Here is a 17,590-nt window from a genome sequence, read left to right on the forward strand (position 1 = left end):
ACCAGTATCCTGAGGTTGTCCTCTAACCTCCATGCATGTGCCGTGGCCCATACTCATGCGCATATGTGTACACATGCATATACATAGACATAAACAAATAAGTAAAAAGCAGGGTCACTAAATCCAGAAAGCTGGAGAACATCTCATTCTGCATTGCTGGTTCTGAGCTCCGCTGGGAAATGTGGTCTCTTGGATTGGTGGCTGGGGATCCTGAATGATGCTCAAGCAGGTTGTTTGCCAGAGCTTGTGCTTGGCCAGCTATGCTAGAGTGATGGCATTTCTGTCTCTGCCACCTCCTCTTTTCCCCTTCCTCCCTTAGGTTACCACCTATTTGCACAAGGATTACAACAACCTGTGGATCATCAAGAAACATAATACAAATGAAGGTAATGTGGTTAGAAACGGGTGGTTCTTGTGCTGCTACTCATGGTGGGTTCTCCTGAACGTTGCTCATGCCTCCAAAAGTGACACTGAGATGGACTGTCCTAAACATCTTTGACATCTTTACTGATCTCATTTATGCTTTTGACAACTGTTTAAGGAGCTCCTATGATGTGCCAAGCACAATTGAAGGCCTGGGAGTAAGCAGTGAGTAAAACAGATAAGATCTCACTCCTGGCATTGTCCTCTTGAAACCAGAGAGCAGGGCCAGAACTCAGATTTCATCGAGGGAGATAGAATGCCAGCCTGTTTCAGGAGAAGCCCCAGCTGGGAATCCTTTGGAGTTGCTCTCATGTCTTTCTTTTTACTTCTTTCGAGGTAGGGTCTCACTGTAGCCTAGGCTGATCTGGAACTCCTTCTGTAGTCCCAGGTTGGCCTCACACTCACAGCAGTCCTCCTACCTCTGCCTCCCGAGTGCTGGATTGAAGGAGGGCACCTCACACTCAGCTCATTTCTGATGTATGACAGACCAGACTGTGCATTGATCAGATAGAGTACTGCTCTGGCATTCCTGGCGTGGGTGAGTCACTTGTAATCTGAGGGCTTGGCAGCTCTGCTCTGGTTGGTGCCCACTGTATCCCTTGAAGGCTGCGATTCTTCCTCTACCTGGTCTGAGCAGAGTAGCTCAGAAACACGCTTGGGCACTCTGGGCTCCAGGACCAGAGCACGAGCCATGTCAGGGTCTTCCCTTCTTGGACAGGCAGGTAGCTATCTCAGGTAGTGGAGAACAGAAGGCTGCTGTCCCACCTGAGCCCGTCCTCACTGTTAATGTCCCTGCCATAGGCATTCCCTGTGACTCCTCAGAGAATACCACCTGCCTTAGCCTAGCTGCAACCTGCTGCTACAAGCCTGTGGTGGAGTGGGCAGCTGCGCAGATGTGTTAACATTCTTTTTCCTTCTCTACCTCCTCTTAATGCCGTTTTAGGCTAGAAACACATACACAGCCACTGTCTGTGCATCTTCTTTATTTACTTCCTCAGTAATGTAAGTGGTCACCCGGTGAGCAAGTTCCTGTAAACACCACGGTGACGTTAGCATTGATTGCATTTTGATCCAGCCGACCAACCATAAGTGGTCCAGCATAATGAGGAGTTTAAAGAAAAACATTTTTACTTCCAAGTATTGGGGCTTGGACCAAATCTCTGAGCATTTTTGTTCTGTGATCCCATTGTGGCTTCCAAGCAAAGCAGCTAAGGATCTTCTGGGAACTTGGTAGGCTAAGAACTTTGTAGTTCTTAACTGTAAAGGCCCCTCACATCAATCCGCGTGCAGTAAAACTTCTTCGCTGTTGGCTTATTGGATTTGTCATCTGCTAATTAATCTGAAAAGATTAAAAGACAGCAGAGCAGTGGGCATCTGTGCAGTCAGTCTGTCTCTTAATTCTCCTAAAAGCCAGTGATTTGCATTCACAAATTTAGCTTTTATTTTTTCTTTATTTTTTCGAGGGTCTCACTGTAGCCCAGGCTGACCTGGAATTTACTCTGTCGTCTCAGGGTGGCCTCGAACTCTTGTGATCCTCCTACCTCTGCCTCCCGAGTGCTGGGATTAAAGGCGTGCGCCACCACACCCGGCTCTACCAGCTTCTTTTCGTTGTCATTGTCTTTCTATATCCTGATCAGTATGTTATTTCTAGGTGGCAGAAAAGTAAACCTTTTCTTTCAGCATTTCATCGTTTTCTTCACCAAACACTCATACAATCGGTTGCTGGAGACAGGATTTGATTTTGAGGACAGTGAACAATTAAAAGAAATTAATTTTGAGATGTGTTAACTACTACTAAAAGGGAAATCTTATTTAGCCTCCTCCTTAAGTTCCAGTGCGCGTCATATAAAGGCCGCATTACTAACTAGCCTGGCATATGCCGCCCAGCCCTGCTTGTTCACACCTTCATCTGTTCCCCCCACCCTTCCTCCCACACACCCCAACTGCATGAGTGCATTTGCCATTGCTCAGATGAGTTTGATTCTTTCACATCGCTGTGCCTTTCTCCCATCTGTTCACCTAGCAGAATTCCCCCTGTGAGAGTCTTTCTAAGCACCACCTCAAGGACACTCTTCTGTAATTCTCTGAGGCCACCGGAGGCCTCACCCTTTGCTGCATGGCACACTGTTAGTACTGTAGGCGCATCCCACCCACATTGTGCTAAAGCTGGTTCCCAGCAGGCCCTCGGCTGCTGCCTGCCTCATGCGTGAATGTTTCAGTGTCCATACTTGTTTCTTCTCTATAGATCCCCTAGACCCTTCAATCCCAGTGGAGTTCGTCAGGCATGGAGACATCATTCGACTAGAACACAAAGAGTTAAGTGAACTTGCTGGTTGGAAGTGAGTGGTAAGGACCACAAAGGACTGAGGCTGTACTGAGGGAACCAGGCTGCTGGGTCGGAATGGGAGATCCATGGTGATGAAGTGACAGGCCAGCCTTTGCTTGTGATTTTGGCTTTGAAGCTGCATTTTGGTTTCCCACTTCATCCTGAAGGAAAGATAAAGCTTGAGCTTCCCAGTGCTGCTTCTTAAGTGGCCGCTTTTAGAAAATGCAGGTATCTGCTTCTGAGAGGGTGGCATACTAGTCTGTTCAACCGAGTTTGCACCAATAATGACCCTTCCCTCTCCCAACTTTCAGAACTTCTCGGAACTTGCATAGTCACCATCACGAGGCCCCTCTGACCCGGAAGCACTATCAAGTCACTGGCTATGGCATAGTAAGTGGACAACTGTGGTGTGAGCTTGGTGTAAAAAGTTGCGGAGCTTGGTTCATGGCCATGTGGTAGGACACATCCTCCCTGGAATTCTGGAATATTTCTAAGACTTGGAGGCTGCACATGGACTTCTTAACTGGCTAGAACTTTTTAGCTAGGTTTGCTGAGAAAAAAAATTTATGAAGACTTTCTTGTCTCCATTCTTCTCCTTGCATAGTGAATATGTCATTTATATATTGCAATGTCTACTAAATGTCAAATGCAAATAAGATTTTGCTCTTTCTCTCTCTCTCTCCCTCTCTTTTTTGAGGCAGGGTCTCACTCTAGCCCAGGCTGACTTGGAATTCACTATGGATTCTCAAGGTGGCCTCGAACTCATGACAGTCCTCCTACCTCTGCCTCCTGAGTGCTGGGATTGAAGGCATGCGCCACCATGCCTGGCTCATTTTGATCTCTTAAAATCATATTTGGGGTTTGGTAGATGGCTCATTTGAAAAATAAAAGGTAAATTATTATTTTTTTTTAAAACATGGCTCATTTGGTTAGGTGCTTACTGCCCAAGCATGAGGACCTGAATTTGATTCCTAACACCTATGTAAAAAGCCATGCATGGGCTCAATGAGTAAGAGCGTTTGCTGTGCAAGTGTGAGGGTCAGAGTCAATCCTACATCTGCATTAAAAAGCTGGGTATGGTTGCACATACCTGTAACCCTAGCATGGGAGGGAGGTGGGGGAGATAGGAGTCTCCAGGGCCCACTGGTCAGTCAGTTTTTTTTTTTTTTAAGTTTTATTCATTTATTTATTTGAGAGCGACAGACACAGAGAGAAAGACAGATAGAGGGAGAGAGAGAGAATGGGCGCGCCAGGGCTTCCAGCCTCTGCAAACGAACTCCAGATGCGTGCACCCCCTGTGCATCTGGCTAACGTGGGACCTGGGGAACCGAACCTCGAACCGGGGTCCTTAGGCTTCACAGGCAAGCGCTTAACCACTAAGGCATCTCTCCAGCCCTGGTCAGTCAGTTTTAACTGCAAACCGCATGAGCGCCAGATTTAGTGAGAAACCCTGTCTCAAGGAAGTAAGGTGGAAGAGCTATAGAAAGGGGCACCTGCCCTCCTCTCTGGTCTATGCACATGGGGCACATAGCTTCATTTACACAAATACACACACACACACACACACACACACACACACACACACACACACACCGTCCGACCCAAAATACCATGCAGAGTGGCATATACCCGTAACCCAGCACTGGGGAGGTGGGGACAAGAGGATTCCTGGAGCTCACTGGCCAGCCCGTCTAGCCTATTTGGTGAGCTCCTGACCAATGGGAGATCCTGTCTCAGAAAAAAAAATGTGGATAGTAGCCGGGCATGGTGGCACATGTCTTTAATCCCAGTACTCTGGGAGGCAGAGGTAGGAGAATCCCTATGAGTTCAAGGTCAGCCTTAGACTACATCGTGAATTCCAGGTCAGTCTGGGCTAGAGTGAGACCCTACCTCAAACCGCCCCTCCCCCCCAAAAATGTGTATAGTGTTTTTGAGGATGATGCCCAAGATTGTCCTCTGGCCTTCACACACACACATGTATGTGTACTTCCCACACCAACATGTACACGCATGTATGCTACACACACACACACACACACACACACACACACACACACAATTTACAATATCAGGCTGACCTGATACTCACTCTGTAGTCTCAGGGTGGCCTTGAACTCATGGCAGTCCTCCTACATCTGCCTCCTGAGCGCTGGGATTAAAGGCATGCACCACCACGGCCGGCTCCAGATCCCATATTTTCATTAGTTTTATTTTTAAAGTCTCTTCCTGCTTACTCAGAGGGTATTATTATCTGTATAGCTTTGTGGTTTGCTACCTCAGTGAGACTCACAGAATAAGAGCTCCATGAATGCTTATGGCCTGGGAGTAACTGGAGGGAAAAACAGCTAATGGAAAACTGTATGAGACTGTCAGTTTTACTCCCTTCCAAGCCTTGAGGACATCATTAGGAAGCTGGGTTCCTTAAGGTGACTTTCAGAGCCCTCTTTCTACTTGCTCAGCCAACATTGTACTAGGGCCAAGACCCATCTTTTTTTCCTGCATACCTCTCCTGCAGAAAATTAGACACAACTGTCTCAGTTTCAAAGGTGCAGTATTCAGGCCAGACCTTTCTGACTTAGATGACCAAGATAATAGATGCAAATAGCCCAGATCTGCTTCTCTGAGCTCAGGGTGATGTCTCAAGCTTGGGTTGGTGGCAAAATCATCTCTTGAGAACGTAAACTTTGTTCCTATAAAGTGAAGCATTGGACTTCTGGCTCCTGGACTCAAACTCCTTTTTATTGTTTTAACAAGGAGTGCTTAGGGAAGTGTCAGTTACTTGAGATATTTCTGTGGCCTCTTCTTCCCTTTCCTACCTCAGTCACTGAGGTTGATTTGACCTTTTAAACACGGGGTGGGGGGGGGCGTGTGACTGCTTTCCTATGTGACATTGTTTTTTCTAAAGTCAGCTCACCTTTGTATTTGTTTTTCTTGGTTTATGTGGCAGAATGGGACAGGAGACTCAAACGATTTCTGGAGGATTGAGGTTGTAAACAGAAAGTTTGGAGACCGGATCAAAGTGCTGAGAAGTCGAATTCGCCTCATCCATGTGGTCACAGGTTGTGTCCTGGGCTCCTCAGGAAAGGTTCTGCCCAGATGGTACGTCTCTTCAATTGTGGTGACCTAGCCGTGTGTGGTGGTGCACGCCTTTAATCCCAGCACTCGGGAGGCAGAGGTAGGAGGATCACCATGAGTTCAAGGCCACCCTGAGACTACATAGTGAATTCCAGGTCAGCCTGAGCCAGAGTGAGACCCTACCTCGAAAAACCAAAAAAAAAAAAAAAAAAAAAAAATTGTGGTGACCTAATCAAGCTCACAATTTTCCTTCGCCCCCCCCCCCCCAAGGAAAGGTCTTGTTCTGACCCAGGATGACCTGGAATTCACTAGATAGTCTCGGGGTGGCCTCAAATTCATGGAGATCCTCCTACCTCTGCCTCCCAAGTGCTGGGACACCTGACTATATTTTTCCCTTTATACTATAAGAAGTTTGTCAGAAACATCTGTTACCCAGTGGTCAGTGTGGTTTTTTCCTTGGTATACATTACTTTTTCTTGGTGGCAGGTAGAAGGAGGAAAGACACTAGGAATATGGTGGAGCACAGAGCTCTAGGATAGCTTGTGTTTTATGTGATCTGATAGTTGTACATTTGTATACCTGCCTTATAATAAATCTCTGGGCCCAAGTTTCTTTGTGAAATGGGAATAATGTATGCTGTACTGTGGACTATATAATTATGCTACTTGTGGACTATGAAAGTGTGAGGTTGAAAAATCATGTCTACTGCCTTAAAAAGAGAGGGGTTCCACATACTTTAGAGCAGTGGGCATTGCTGCTGTTGGGGTCATTTCAGGTGTTCTGAGAGTCATCTGTGAGTGCTTTTCTGACAGGGGCTGGGAGCAGTTGGAAGTTACGTGCACTCCGTACCTTAAAGAAACCCTCAATTCCATCTGGAACGTGGAGGACCACATCAATCCCAAACGTGAGTTGAGGCTGCTTCCTTGCTGGCTCTTCAGACAAAGAGCCCTCCCAAGACTCCCGCGGTCGCGTCTCGTTGCCACCTCAGCTATTCCCACCAGCGGCTTCCTGAGGTTGTCTGTGTGGACACTCTCGCTCCTTCTCCATTTCCTCCTTTCCTTCTTTGCCCTGAAGTTACCAGTGGCCTCCTGTAGGGCTGCGTTTCATCTCCCCTTGAACTCTTCTACTATTCCTGCCCATGGGAACCTTGGAACCCTCCAGGCTTGGTGCAGGCTAGTTCTTGCCCTGTTGGCCAGGCCCTTTACAGAAGGCTACGGCCATAGCCCTGATCTAACCCCGTATCTGTGCTCCCAAGCCCCTTTGACATTGCCGCTTCAGGGTCGGTTTCAGCTCAATAAGCCTGTGGATTCTTTGTCTGCTCCCCACCCCCACCCCACCTCCAAGCTTGTGCTTGATTTTTCCTTTAAAAATTTTATTTATTTAATTTATTTATTTATTTGACAGAGAAAGAGGAAGAAAGAGAGAGAGAGAGAGAGAGAATATGAGCGTGCCAGGGCCTCCAGCCACTGCAAATGAACTGCAGACGTGTGTGCACCCCCTTGTGCATCTGGCTAATGTGGGTCCTGGGGAATCGAACCTGGGTCCTTTGGCTTTGCAGGCAAATGCCTTAACCAGTAAGCCATCCCTCCAGCCCAGTTTTTCCTTTTTTACATAATTTCCATTTTGTTCTTCTTACCACCTTTCTAGCTCACTAAGCAACTGATTGTTTAATTCTTTATTCCCCTTTATTACATACCCGTGGGCCCTGTGGATATGCTGGTGAGCCAGACCAATTCAGTCCCTGTCCTCCACTCCTTATGTCTAACACAAGGGCAGCATCTGGGCCACTGCCATAGTGATGGCTGAGAGCTGTCAGGGCACCAAGCAGGAGCCAATGTCCGTTTCCTCTCTGGTTCTCAGAGAGTCTCATGATGCTTCATAAGCTGAATAAATGATTCTCAGTATCACCCCTCTTGTCAACTTACCAGAAAGATTGCACTTTGACTCTGGTGGGAGTGTGGCTATCATGGACAGACAGACTGTGAAGACAGACTTGGTGACAAAGTCTTTCTGTTGTCATTTCCCCATAGTGCCAAATATCAGCCTGGATGTGCTGCAGCCCAGTTTTCCTGAGATCTTGCTGGAGTCCCACATGGTCATGATCCGGGTACTGTGAAATCTTCTCATTCCATGGCTTCTCTGGGAGCTTTTAGGCAGCCACAGATCTGGAGCACAATTCAATAGCCATAGCACATGTCCCTTGTGGAGGACGTTGAAAGCATCTTACCTACTAGCTTCTAGTCTTCACAGGCATCGCCCCATCATAGACTGGGGTGATAGTGATTGGATGTTCATGATAATGCTGACTCCAAGAATCAATATGTAACTTGTATGTAGCAGGCACTGCTCCATACACTGTAAATATATCAGCTCATTTAGTATTTATTACAATCCTGGGAAGTTTATTGTCATTCCCACTTTACAGATGAAGGAATTGAGGTACAGAGATGCTAAGAAACTTGTCCAAGCACACTTAGCCATGCGTAAGAAGTGGATCCAGGCTTTAAAGCTAGGCTTCTGGGTCACTGCCATTTGTTGTGACACTTCTGTATGTCAATGACTTTCAGATCTGTTCAAGTGGCAGAGCGCTTGGTGAAGATCATAAGACAGTGACAGTTCACTACATCTCATGAAATTGGGACCCGATAGGGTGGGTAGTTAGTCTGAATATGTTGTTTGGGGCTGGGGATATAGCTCAATGGTAAAGTGCTTGCCTGGTATCAGGAGGCATTGGGTTCAATCCTAAACACTTGAAAACAAATAGAAGTCTTGAGTGTGTTGTTTATAGGTAGCCTAAAATCCCAACCATGAGCCACTCCTATTTCTGGGCAGAAACTGTTTGGGGGTGTGGCTGGATTATTTGCCTCAGTCATTAGTAGTTAATAGCAGTAATGGCATCAAAGGTATAAGATAAATTGAAAGAAGAAATCTTTTTTTTGGGGGGGGGTTGTTTTGTTTTGTCGAGGTAGGGTCTTGCTCTAGCTCAGGCTGACCTAAAGTTCATTTGGTAGTTTCAGGATGGCCTTGGACTCATGGCGATCCTCCTGCCTCTGTCTCCCAAGTGCTGGGATTAAAGGCGTGCGCCACCACGCCCAGTGAAGAAATATTTTAAATTGAAAAGATTCTGTCCACTGGCTTAAATTTCCCTGTGTGAACTGGGGAGAGCTTGCTGCAGTTCTGACGTCTGGTGGGAAACCCTCTTGTTCTGGCCATGTGAACCTTGAGTCCCACAGGAATCATGTTGAAGAACCGTCATGTCTCAGGCCAGATAGGTGACTGTCAGCTGCCCGTGTGACACATGGAGGTGTGGCAGCTGTTATTGTTTTCCTGAGAACCATTGTCAAGTGGACTTAACTGGAAATGATTATATAAGCAGTACTCAGAAAATAGTTGACCTATGCCATCAGATTAAACTTTAAAAATTCAAATTTTGTCAGTTTTGCACATTGGAAGGTGGATGAATTGACATTAAACAATCTCTGGGTCATTTCCTCTCTGTCTCTGCTTGTAGCTGTCACCATGGTCTGATGGCATAGCTCTTTGAAATATGTGTTGAAATATGTACCTGTCATTTGGATATCAGCCTGGGTCTGGGTAGAGTTTTAAGACTGAATATAGAGTTTTAGTTCTTTTGTTATCTAAAAGTTAGACATGAAGAAGTAAAGAGTTGTATGAAGAGCTCTCAATCAGCCAATGTAGAGTCAAGGAGGGAAGAGACCAAAATAGTGATCCAGGCTACAGGTAGTGTGTGCCTGTGTGTGTACTAAGACCCAACGGCAAAGGTTCCTTGCAGACCATGTTAGGTGGAATGAGCCATCCAGCTGTTACTCACAGAGAAGAACTTTAACACAAGCACACACACTCACACTCTCTGTTGGTCCATCTCGTGTGTGTAAAGTTGGAAGTTGTGAATAGGATTCTTGTGGCTTGTTACGGTTATGTGTGGAGTATGAATTAGGACTGTGAACTGGACTGGTTTAAAGGAGTTGGTTTCCCTCAGCAACTTCTCGCAGGGTCCGGGATGGTTCATTCCTCACTCCAAGGTCCTTTAGGTGGCCATAGTGATTCAGAGGATGTCCCTTTGGGTCGGTCACACACCTAGTGGCACTTCTGACCCTACAGGAGCAACCCATCCACCATGTGAAGTCTTGCAAATTATGCTGTTCCCAAGCAGAGTTGGGTAGTAAGGCTCCTGGGTGGTGGGTCACTAAACCAGACTTTCTGGATCTTTCTTGGTAAACCAGTGGTTCTCAGTGAAGGTAATTTTGCCTCCCAGGGGCTATGTGGCAATGTCTGGAGAAAGTTTAGGCTACCAGAGCTGAAGAGTGGGGTGTGGGGCTCTACTTGCATTTGGTGGACAGATCCAGGAGGCTGACAGTCCCACACTGTGCAAGGCTGCTCACGGCAGTCTTAGCCAGCTGGAAATGTCCCTGGTGGCAAGGCTGAGAAACCCGACCTCACTCTTCTTCCCAGTTTGTGCTGCGGATGAGGCTGGCCCAGTGCTGGCAGTTAGTGTGTGTGATCTTGGCTCTATTCCTTCCTGATTTAGCAAAGGTCTGATTTGGCCATAGTGACACAAGTTAATGCATAGTCTTGGGTACTGGGTTCAAGAAACTGAGTTCATGTCCTTCAGACTAAATGGAACAATGGGAATGATTTCTTCTAGCAGATGACTGGTATCCTTGAGGGTAAAAGCACAATACAAAACAAACACAACACTTTCGTGATATATATGTCATACAGATATTCATACAGCATATAAACAGGTATATGTGGCTATGATATTAAAATGCCATGGAGGTCATTTAGGGAAAAATTGTCTAAAAGACCCCTCCTAGTAGGGGTAGGGTCATAATGGAAAAACATTGAGAAGCACGAGGCTGAAATAACCCTTTCTAGGTGCAGGCAACTCCTGAGTTTCTGCTCTTCTGTTTGAAGTTAAATAAGTTCTGATTTTTATCCCCACACCTGCCCTCTTGACATTGTCCTTGGCTCTGGCAGATGGGCAATACTTTTGTTCACCAGTGGAAACCAGTCCCTTGTTCCTTTCTTTTCCTTCTCACTAGCATAGAGGGACCAAGTGGGTTGTCACTGATAGGAATGGTGGTTTGTTTGGGAAGAGTAAAGCAGTTACTGTAGGCAGGTGGACTATGCTTACAAATGGGCTCCTGAATGTTCCATGCTAGGGGCGGGGAAATGAGAGGGTTTCTCTTGACATTTGGCTGAATATCAGATCTCTGAACCTCACATGTGCACCAGTCAGATAGATCTTTCTATTTTAAAAAAATATATTTTTATTTATTTATATGGAAGCAGAGAGAGATGGAGAAAGGGAGAGGATGGGCTCACCAGGGCCTCTAGTTGCTATAAATGAATCTCAGATACATGTACCGCTTTGTGCATCTGACTGTACTTGGGTACTTGGGGAATAGAACCTGGGTCATTAGTCATTGCAGTCAAGTGCCTTAACCACTGAGCCATCTCTCTAGCTCATCTCTTTCTTAATTAGCTTTTCTTTGCCACTTTCCTATAGGGGAACAATGGCCTCAAACCCAAGGACAATGAATTCACATCCAAACCCTGGCACTGGCCTATCAACTATCAGGTAGGACCCAGAACTAGAGCTCCTCTAGGAAGCAGAGCCAAGAAAGAGACCATTGAGCCTAGATGGGGCTGGAGTGTGCTGGGTGACAGGAGGACGCTTCACCTGTGTTGCAGTCAGGTTCGCATTGCTGGTAGAAATCACCCAACCAAGAGCAGCTTGTGAGAAAAAGAGGGTTATTTTTGCTTACAGGCTTAAGTGGGAAGCTCTATGATGGCAGGGAAAACGATGACATGAGCAGAGGGTGGACATCATCCCCTGGCCCACATAAGGTGGACAACTGCAACAGGAGAGTGTGCCAAACACTGGCATAGGGAAACTGGCTGTAACACGTATAAGCCTGCCCCCAACAATACACTGCTTCCAGAAGGCTTTAATTTCCAATTGCCATCAGCTGGGGAATCTAACATCCAGAACACCTAAGTTTATGGGGGTCACCTGAATCAAACCATCACAACCTGGCTGGGCTGATCAAAAACAGGGCCAGTTTTTGATTCTACCTAGAGCTCTTAGAAAATTAGCACACTTTGAGCCTCCTGGCCAGACAACCCATGAAAGGTAGAAGTAGTCTAGTCTTCATCCCCCTCAGATGGAGGTGGCTGGGGATGAGCTGCACCCTAGATCAGTAGGGTATCCTCTGCTCCACAGGGCCTGCGCTTCTCAGGGGCCAATGACACAGACTTCCGAGTCTATCTGCTTGGCAACCCGGTGAGTACCCCAAGTTCTGACTGCTCAGAGCCGAATATGCCTGTGGAGTGCTGCTACCCTGACATCCCTGGTTTTCCTTCCCATGTAGGTCGTGTGGTGGCTGAACCTGGTGAGCCTTGCCCTCTACCTCCTCTCAGGTAGCGCCATTGCTGTCGCCCTGCAGAGAGGGGCACAGCTGCCTGCAGAGCTGGAAGGTCAGAGCCCCTGGGTCATCCCTGCCCTGCCCTGTCAAGTGGTCAGGCCTGAACCCTAGGGAGGGACTGTATGCTGAGCTCTCCCTTGCCTCCTATGCTCTCCCCTTCTTTGAAAGCCCACAGTTGCCAATACCCCATGCTGTGGGTAACACTTGGTGTCTTCCCAACAGTTCTGTGACATAGACTATCATCATCCCCTTTCTGTGCATTAGGAACCCAGGCACACTGAGATCAAGAGACTTGTCACAGGACACATAGCACGTAAACAACAGCACAGAGGCCCAGCCCCGCCAGTCTCCCTCCTGAGCCTTTACTTCATGCTGTAGCCAGAGAGGTCCCTCTTTTCTCATCTGCACCCTTGTTCCATGGCCCTGTCCTCCAGTGGTGTAGAGGCTCCTCCAGGACATGGCAGTGGTCCCCTCCTAGTTACGTTAGCTGTCAGGCATGGATGACAGCATGAGGCACGTCCACAAACCCTTTTTGCCCCCACAGCTCACTACTTGCGAGGTCCTAGTCCCAGACTGTTTCCCCTACCCATCCTCCTTCACGACCTCACCGCGGGGAAGGTCTCTGGCAGCAAAGAGAAGAAAGGTTGAGGCAGGGAAAACACCTGTCTGTAGGTGTGTGCCTCCTGCCCAGCGCAGGCACCACGCCTCTGCCGGCACAAGTACCGACCAGGTGCTGGAGACCTGATGGCCCTTCTCCTTCCAGCTGCCATGGGGCTTGGGTGGTCCGTGAGGGGTGACACGACCTACTCAGAGTCACACAGCAAGACAGGGCCAAGCTAGAGCCCAGGCTGTGCTCTCTGCTGCCTCCTGAGTGGGTTGTGCTGCTTGGGACCAGGCCTGACCCGCGTCCTGCTGCGAGGCGGTGGCCAGCTGCTGCTGGGCTGGATGCTCCATTACTTCCCGTTCTTCCTGATGGGCCGCGTCCTGTACTTCCACCACTACTTCCCCGCCATGCTCTTCTCCAGCATGTTGACAGGTCAGCGCTGCCCCCTGACCACACCGGGGATTTAAAGTGGGAGAAGGGGGAAATGTGAGACTGGGCCCGAACAGACCTCGGGTCCCGATGGCTCACTGCGTGCTGGGCTCCCCGGGCTTGTCCTGACAGACCAGTGCGCGGCTCCTGCTCTCCCTAGGTATCCTGTGGGACACCCTCCTGCGGCTCTGCGCCTGGGGCTTGGCTTCCTCTCCCCTGGCTGGTGTTGTCCATGCGGCGGGAATCCTGAGCCTGCTCTTGGGAACAGCCTACAGGTACACATCCCCTTCCTCAGCCCTCTCTAGCCCGGACTCACAGGTGCTTTGGCTTGGCAGCGTTTGAAAGCCCCAGGGTGTTTGAGGTCTGCCCATGGCTGGCCCCTGTTCCCGGAGGTTCTGACCCGGGTGACCCTGAGGTGCAGCAGGTAGGAGCATTGGGAAGCGCAGGCTGCGCCCTACCCTCTGTCAGTCTTTGCCCCCCCCCCCCCCGCACACACACGTGGAAGGCCCTCCTCCTAGTCACAGTGGCTCCCAGCTGGAACAGCTGCAGTGAGGTCAGGGAGGTGAGAAGCGTGGGAATGAGAATGTGGAGCTGTGGCTCAGAACCACAGGAGGGAGACGGTTGTTTAGAAAGACCCCCTTTCTCAAAGATGCCCTCTTGAGAGTCCCTGGGCAGCGAGGTGGGATCTTGTGACCCATGAGTACATGCCTGCTGAAGACACTTAAATTCACATGTTAACGCTCTGGGCCACAGAGCCATGGACAGACCTCTAGATGGGCCCTTCTTCTAGACATGATGGGAAGAGCTCTGTCCTTTGTAGTCATTCATTCAGTTTCTGCTAAGTTCTCAGACCAGAATACGTCCACGTGATGGGCTCAGGCAGGTGGACAGATAGGATCATGTCAGCACAGCCTGTGTGATGGGCCCCAGCAGGGGAAGCTGTAGCCAGAAGGCCTCAGTGCAGCCCTGGGATGCTGACTGGCCCTCTGACTTTCTCTTCCAGCTTCTACCTCTTCCACCCTCTGGCTTATGGGATGATCGGTCCCCTAGCTCAAGAACCCCAAAGTCCAATGGCAGGACTAAAGTGGCTGGACTCATGGGACTTTTGAAGCCACTGCCCCGAGACAGCCCGTTGTGAAGCCAGGCCCTGGATCCTTCCAGCTTTGGAGGAGCACCTGAGGAGCCCAAAGCAGTCTGCTGCCTCCAGGACCAAACTCGGGGAGCAAACTTGGATTAAACCCAACACTAAAGAGCCACAGCTCTGTCAGCAACATTTCCAGGAAGACAGTATGTCTCAGGTCCAGCTCCCCAAGTGTGCAACACCAGGGAGGATGAGTGTGCAAGAGGAGGAAGGGTGTGCGTGTGGGAAGGAACATTTATTCAAACCCATGTGGAATGAAAACAAAGTGGTCAGTCGAGTGCCAGAAACTCTAAGAGATAATAGTCTAGGGCTACAGTAATATTTTCTGGTATTTTTTCACATTGATTTTGATTTAAATTGGGTTTGTAAGATTTGTAAGAAATTTTCTGATCTTCAAAAAGAGCAAGAGAACTGACCTCCCTTTCTCACTTGGGTGTAAAAGGGGAAAGCAAATGAGACATCAAAGCGGCACTGCCCTCCTTCCCCCAAGTGAACAAATCGAGCAAGGTGGGCAGCCTGCTCCCTGTTGCTTCCCAAGGTGGCTGCGGGTGGCAGGACTTCGTGCCTGCAGTGGGTGTACACTGGTGGCAGAGAACTCCCCAGCCTGAGGCTGACCTTCCTTAGCCCTTGACAGCTTGTTCACTGGGAATGACACCCTGTGATCGGGTAGGAGGAACCCTCATCCTAGCTGCTTTGTCCCCAGGCCCGGTAGCAGGGGCTGTTCTCACTGTCCATCCCTGTTTCTCTGCATCTGCTGCCCGTGGGCATTGTCTGCTGGCTGTGAGTGTTTGGGAGCCTTCCCAGCAGCGAGGCAGACGGGAGTCGGAGAAGGGACCTGTGGCGCTGGGCACCCAGCGTGGTGCTGGGACAGGAGGTGCTTCATCTGTCTGAGCTGATGTCGCTGCCCCTGCTGGGCATTCCTATTCTCACTTCTCTATGTCTCTCCTGATGCTCCCACGTTTTCCTTCCCTGGTATTCCTTTCCTGTCTCTTACTGTCTCACCACTGTGTGCCTCATACTCAGAGCACTTAGAGCACATAGCTGCTCCTGCTGTCGACCACTTTGAGCTCAGAACTGCTCCTTTCACTTCCTTCCTCAAAGGCATTAAGACAACTTTTGCGTTGGAACCACGCCAAGGCCAGCCCTTCAGTCTGTCTCCCTCCTCTCCATTCAGGACAAAATGTTTATTTGATCCCAGAAGACTTTGATGTTCAAGGTTTAATGATGAATCTCTGTCACACTCCATCTTTCCTCCACTGGAGCTCCCAACAATGCTGACAGGGTCAAAGCTCTTTAAATCATCTTCAGGAGGCGGTTGCCACGGAGACTGGAAGTTGGTCTCAGGGACAGACTGTGCTACCTACTGCGTGGTGGGGAGGGAAGCTTCTGGGCCTTGCTTGGACGTTCAGATGGAGTGTCACTAATGCTCACAAAGGAAATGCAGCCATGTCTAAAGCAAGGCAGGGTGGTTAATTAGGTCTGAGGCTCACTGACCTGCCTCTCCCATGGCTGTGGCCCTTTTGACACCCCCAGCAGGAAGCACAGCCTGTGTTCAGAGTCTGGGCTGCCTGCTTAATTGCATTTCTGGCGGGGAAGGAAAGCTCTGTCCCCACTCACCCTCCCCTCTGCCTGGCCTTCCAGGCAGGGCTGGTTTCTCGGGATTTGAGCGTAAGGGCACCAAATAGGGTGCAGGTACCTGTGACTGGCTTTAGGAAAGTGCCCTATGGGGACTTTTAACAGGTGGCTGATTTCTCCTTGTGGCTTATTTCCTAAGAAACACTTCTTAGGAGGAAGCTACTCTGCAACTGCCAGGGACAGCCTTTGAGCTAGGGTGGTGAAGGAGAGAGCCTGGTCTCTTCGAGGTCACACTGGGGACAGAAGTTTCCAAGGATGAGAGGAGCACTCCTTCCTCTGTACCCAGGTTGGCAGGTACTTCTCTGGAGACAAGGTAACATGGATGACATCATACCTAGTGCTTAAATTCTGCTTGGAAGATGAAAGGGACAGAAGCCATTAGGGTATGGTTCTGCAGATGAGCTGCAGCCCTCAGGAACTGGCAGAAACGTACACCTCACCAACTGCTGGTGGAGGAAGAAGTAATTTGCCAGGCAACCCAACCCAACCTCCAGCCAGCATCTTGAGCCACTAGATTTTATTTTAAAAATTTTCCAGAGAAAAATCAGAGGTCATTACTTTTGTAATAAATAGCTCTTGTTTACAGTGCCTTGCTGTTCTTGTGCTTAATTGAATCTGACTTGCCCTCTGGTTCTTAGCAAAGGTCTTGTTATGAAGGGAAGACTGTCTGGAGGGCAAGAACCAACATGGCATCTCATGTGTGAGGCCATTCTCATTCTAGCCTAGGCTCTGGCCAGGCAAATGAGCAGCCTGGTGCCTGGGAGCATGTGGGTCTTCCCATGCAAGCACTCACTTGAGTGATTCTATTCCTTACATTTACTCCCAATAAGGAAGTTTTATCTTGTGTAACTTCCCAGGCAGCATAGAAAGGAGCAAGAGGGCTATTTTCACTACTGAGACAGCAGAATGGCTCAGCATGGTAACAGCTTCCCTTTCTAACCCCAGGCCCCCATCCCAACGGGGCTGGGCTAGAGAGATGGCCTAGCAGTCAAGGTGCTTGCCTGGAAGCCTGAAGGACCCTTGTTTGACTCCCCGGATCACACGTAAGCCAGAAGCACAAAGGTGAGGCAAGCGCATAGCCTCACATGACCACTAGGTGGCTTGTGGCTGAGGCCATGGTGCACCATTTCTCTCTCTTAAAAAAAAAAAAAGGAAACGGAATAATAGATGTGACGATCAGAGGAAGGTGACAGTTGGCTTGAGTGTTGGTAGGGGTCCAGGGGGTGGTGCCTCACTGTGGAATTGGGGTTTTCTGCCCAGCTGCCGCCTGGAGTAATCTCAGGGTGGCCTTGAATTCACAGCGATCCTCCTACCTCTGCCTCCTAGAGTACTGAGATTAAAGGTGTGTGCCACCACACCCGGCATCCCTCTGTTTTTTTTTTTTTTTTATCCCTCTGTTTTTTTAACTACATGGCCTTGGACCAGTTGACCTTCTTGCCTCCATTTCCTCACATGTAATATGAGATAATAGCTGCCTCACAGAGCTGTGGTGAGGATCAGAGTCA

At 48.9% G+C, this 17,590-nt stretch overlaps 1 protein-coding gene across 3 annotated transcripts in view; it reads left to right on the forward strand.

The window, feature by feature from the left end:
- Nucleotides 1-16,673, forward strand: part of Pomt2 (protein O-mannosyltransferase 2) — a 41,896-nt gene extending 25,223 nt beyond the window's left edge. Inside the window, exons 10-21 of one of the 3 annotated variants that reach the window (XM_004649385.2) lie at nucleotides 320-386; nucleotides 2,669-2,738; nucleotides 3,061-3,139; nucleotides 5,697-5,848; nucleotides 6,637-6,728; nucleotides 7,855-7,931; nucleotides 11,358-11,429; nucleotides 12,075-12,134; nucleotides 12,223-12,328; nucleotides 13,172-13,312; nucleotides 13,470-13,584; nucleotides 14,313-16,673. In XM_004649385.2, coding sequence (XP_004649442.1) covers nucleotides 320-386; nucleotides 2,669-2,738; nucleotides 3,061-3,139; nucleotides 5,697-5,848; nucleotides 6,637-6,728; nucleotides 7,855-7,931; nucleotides 11,358-11,429; nucleotides 12,075-12,134; nucleotides 12,223-12,328; nucleotides 13,172-13,312; nucleotides 13,470-13,584; nucleotides 14,313-14,418 — 1,137 coding nt within the window. In that variant the 3' untranslated portion in view covers nucleotides 14,419-16,673. The other 2 variants (XM_045154012.1, XM_045154013.1) reach the window with 2 other exon arrangements.
- Nucleotides 16,674-17,590: the final 917 nt, after the last annotated feature.

Source organism: Jaculus jaculus, chromosome 7, assembly GCF_020740685.1.
Source record: "Jaculus jaculus isolate mJacJac1 chromosome 7, mJacJac1.mat.Y.cur, whole genome shotgun sequence".
NCBI classification, from domain to species: domain Eukaryota; kingdom Metazoa; phylum Chordata; class Mammalia; order Rodentia; family Dipodidae; genus Jaculus; species Jaculus jaculus.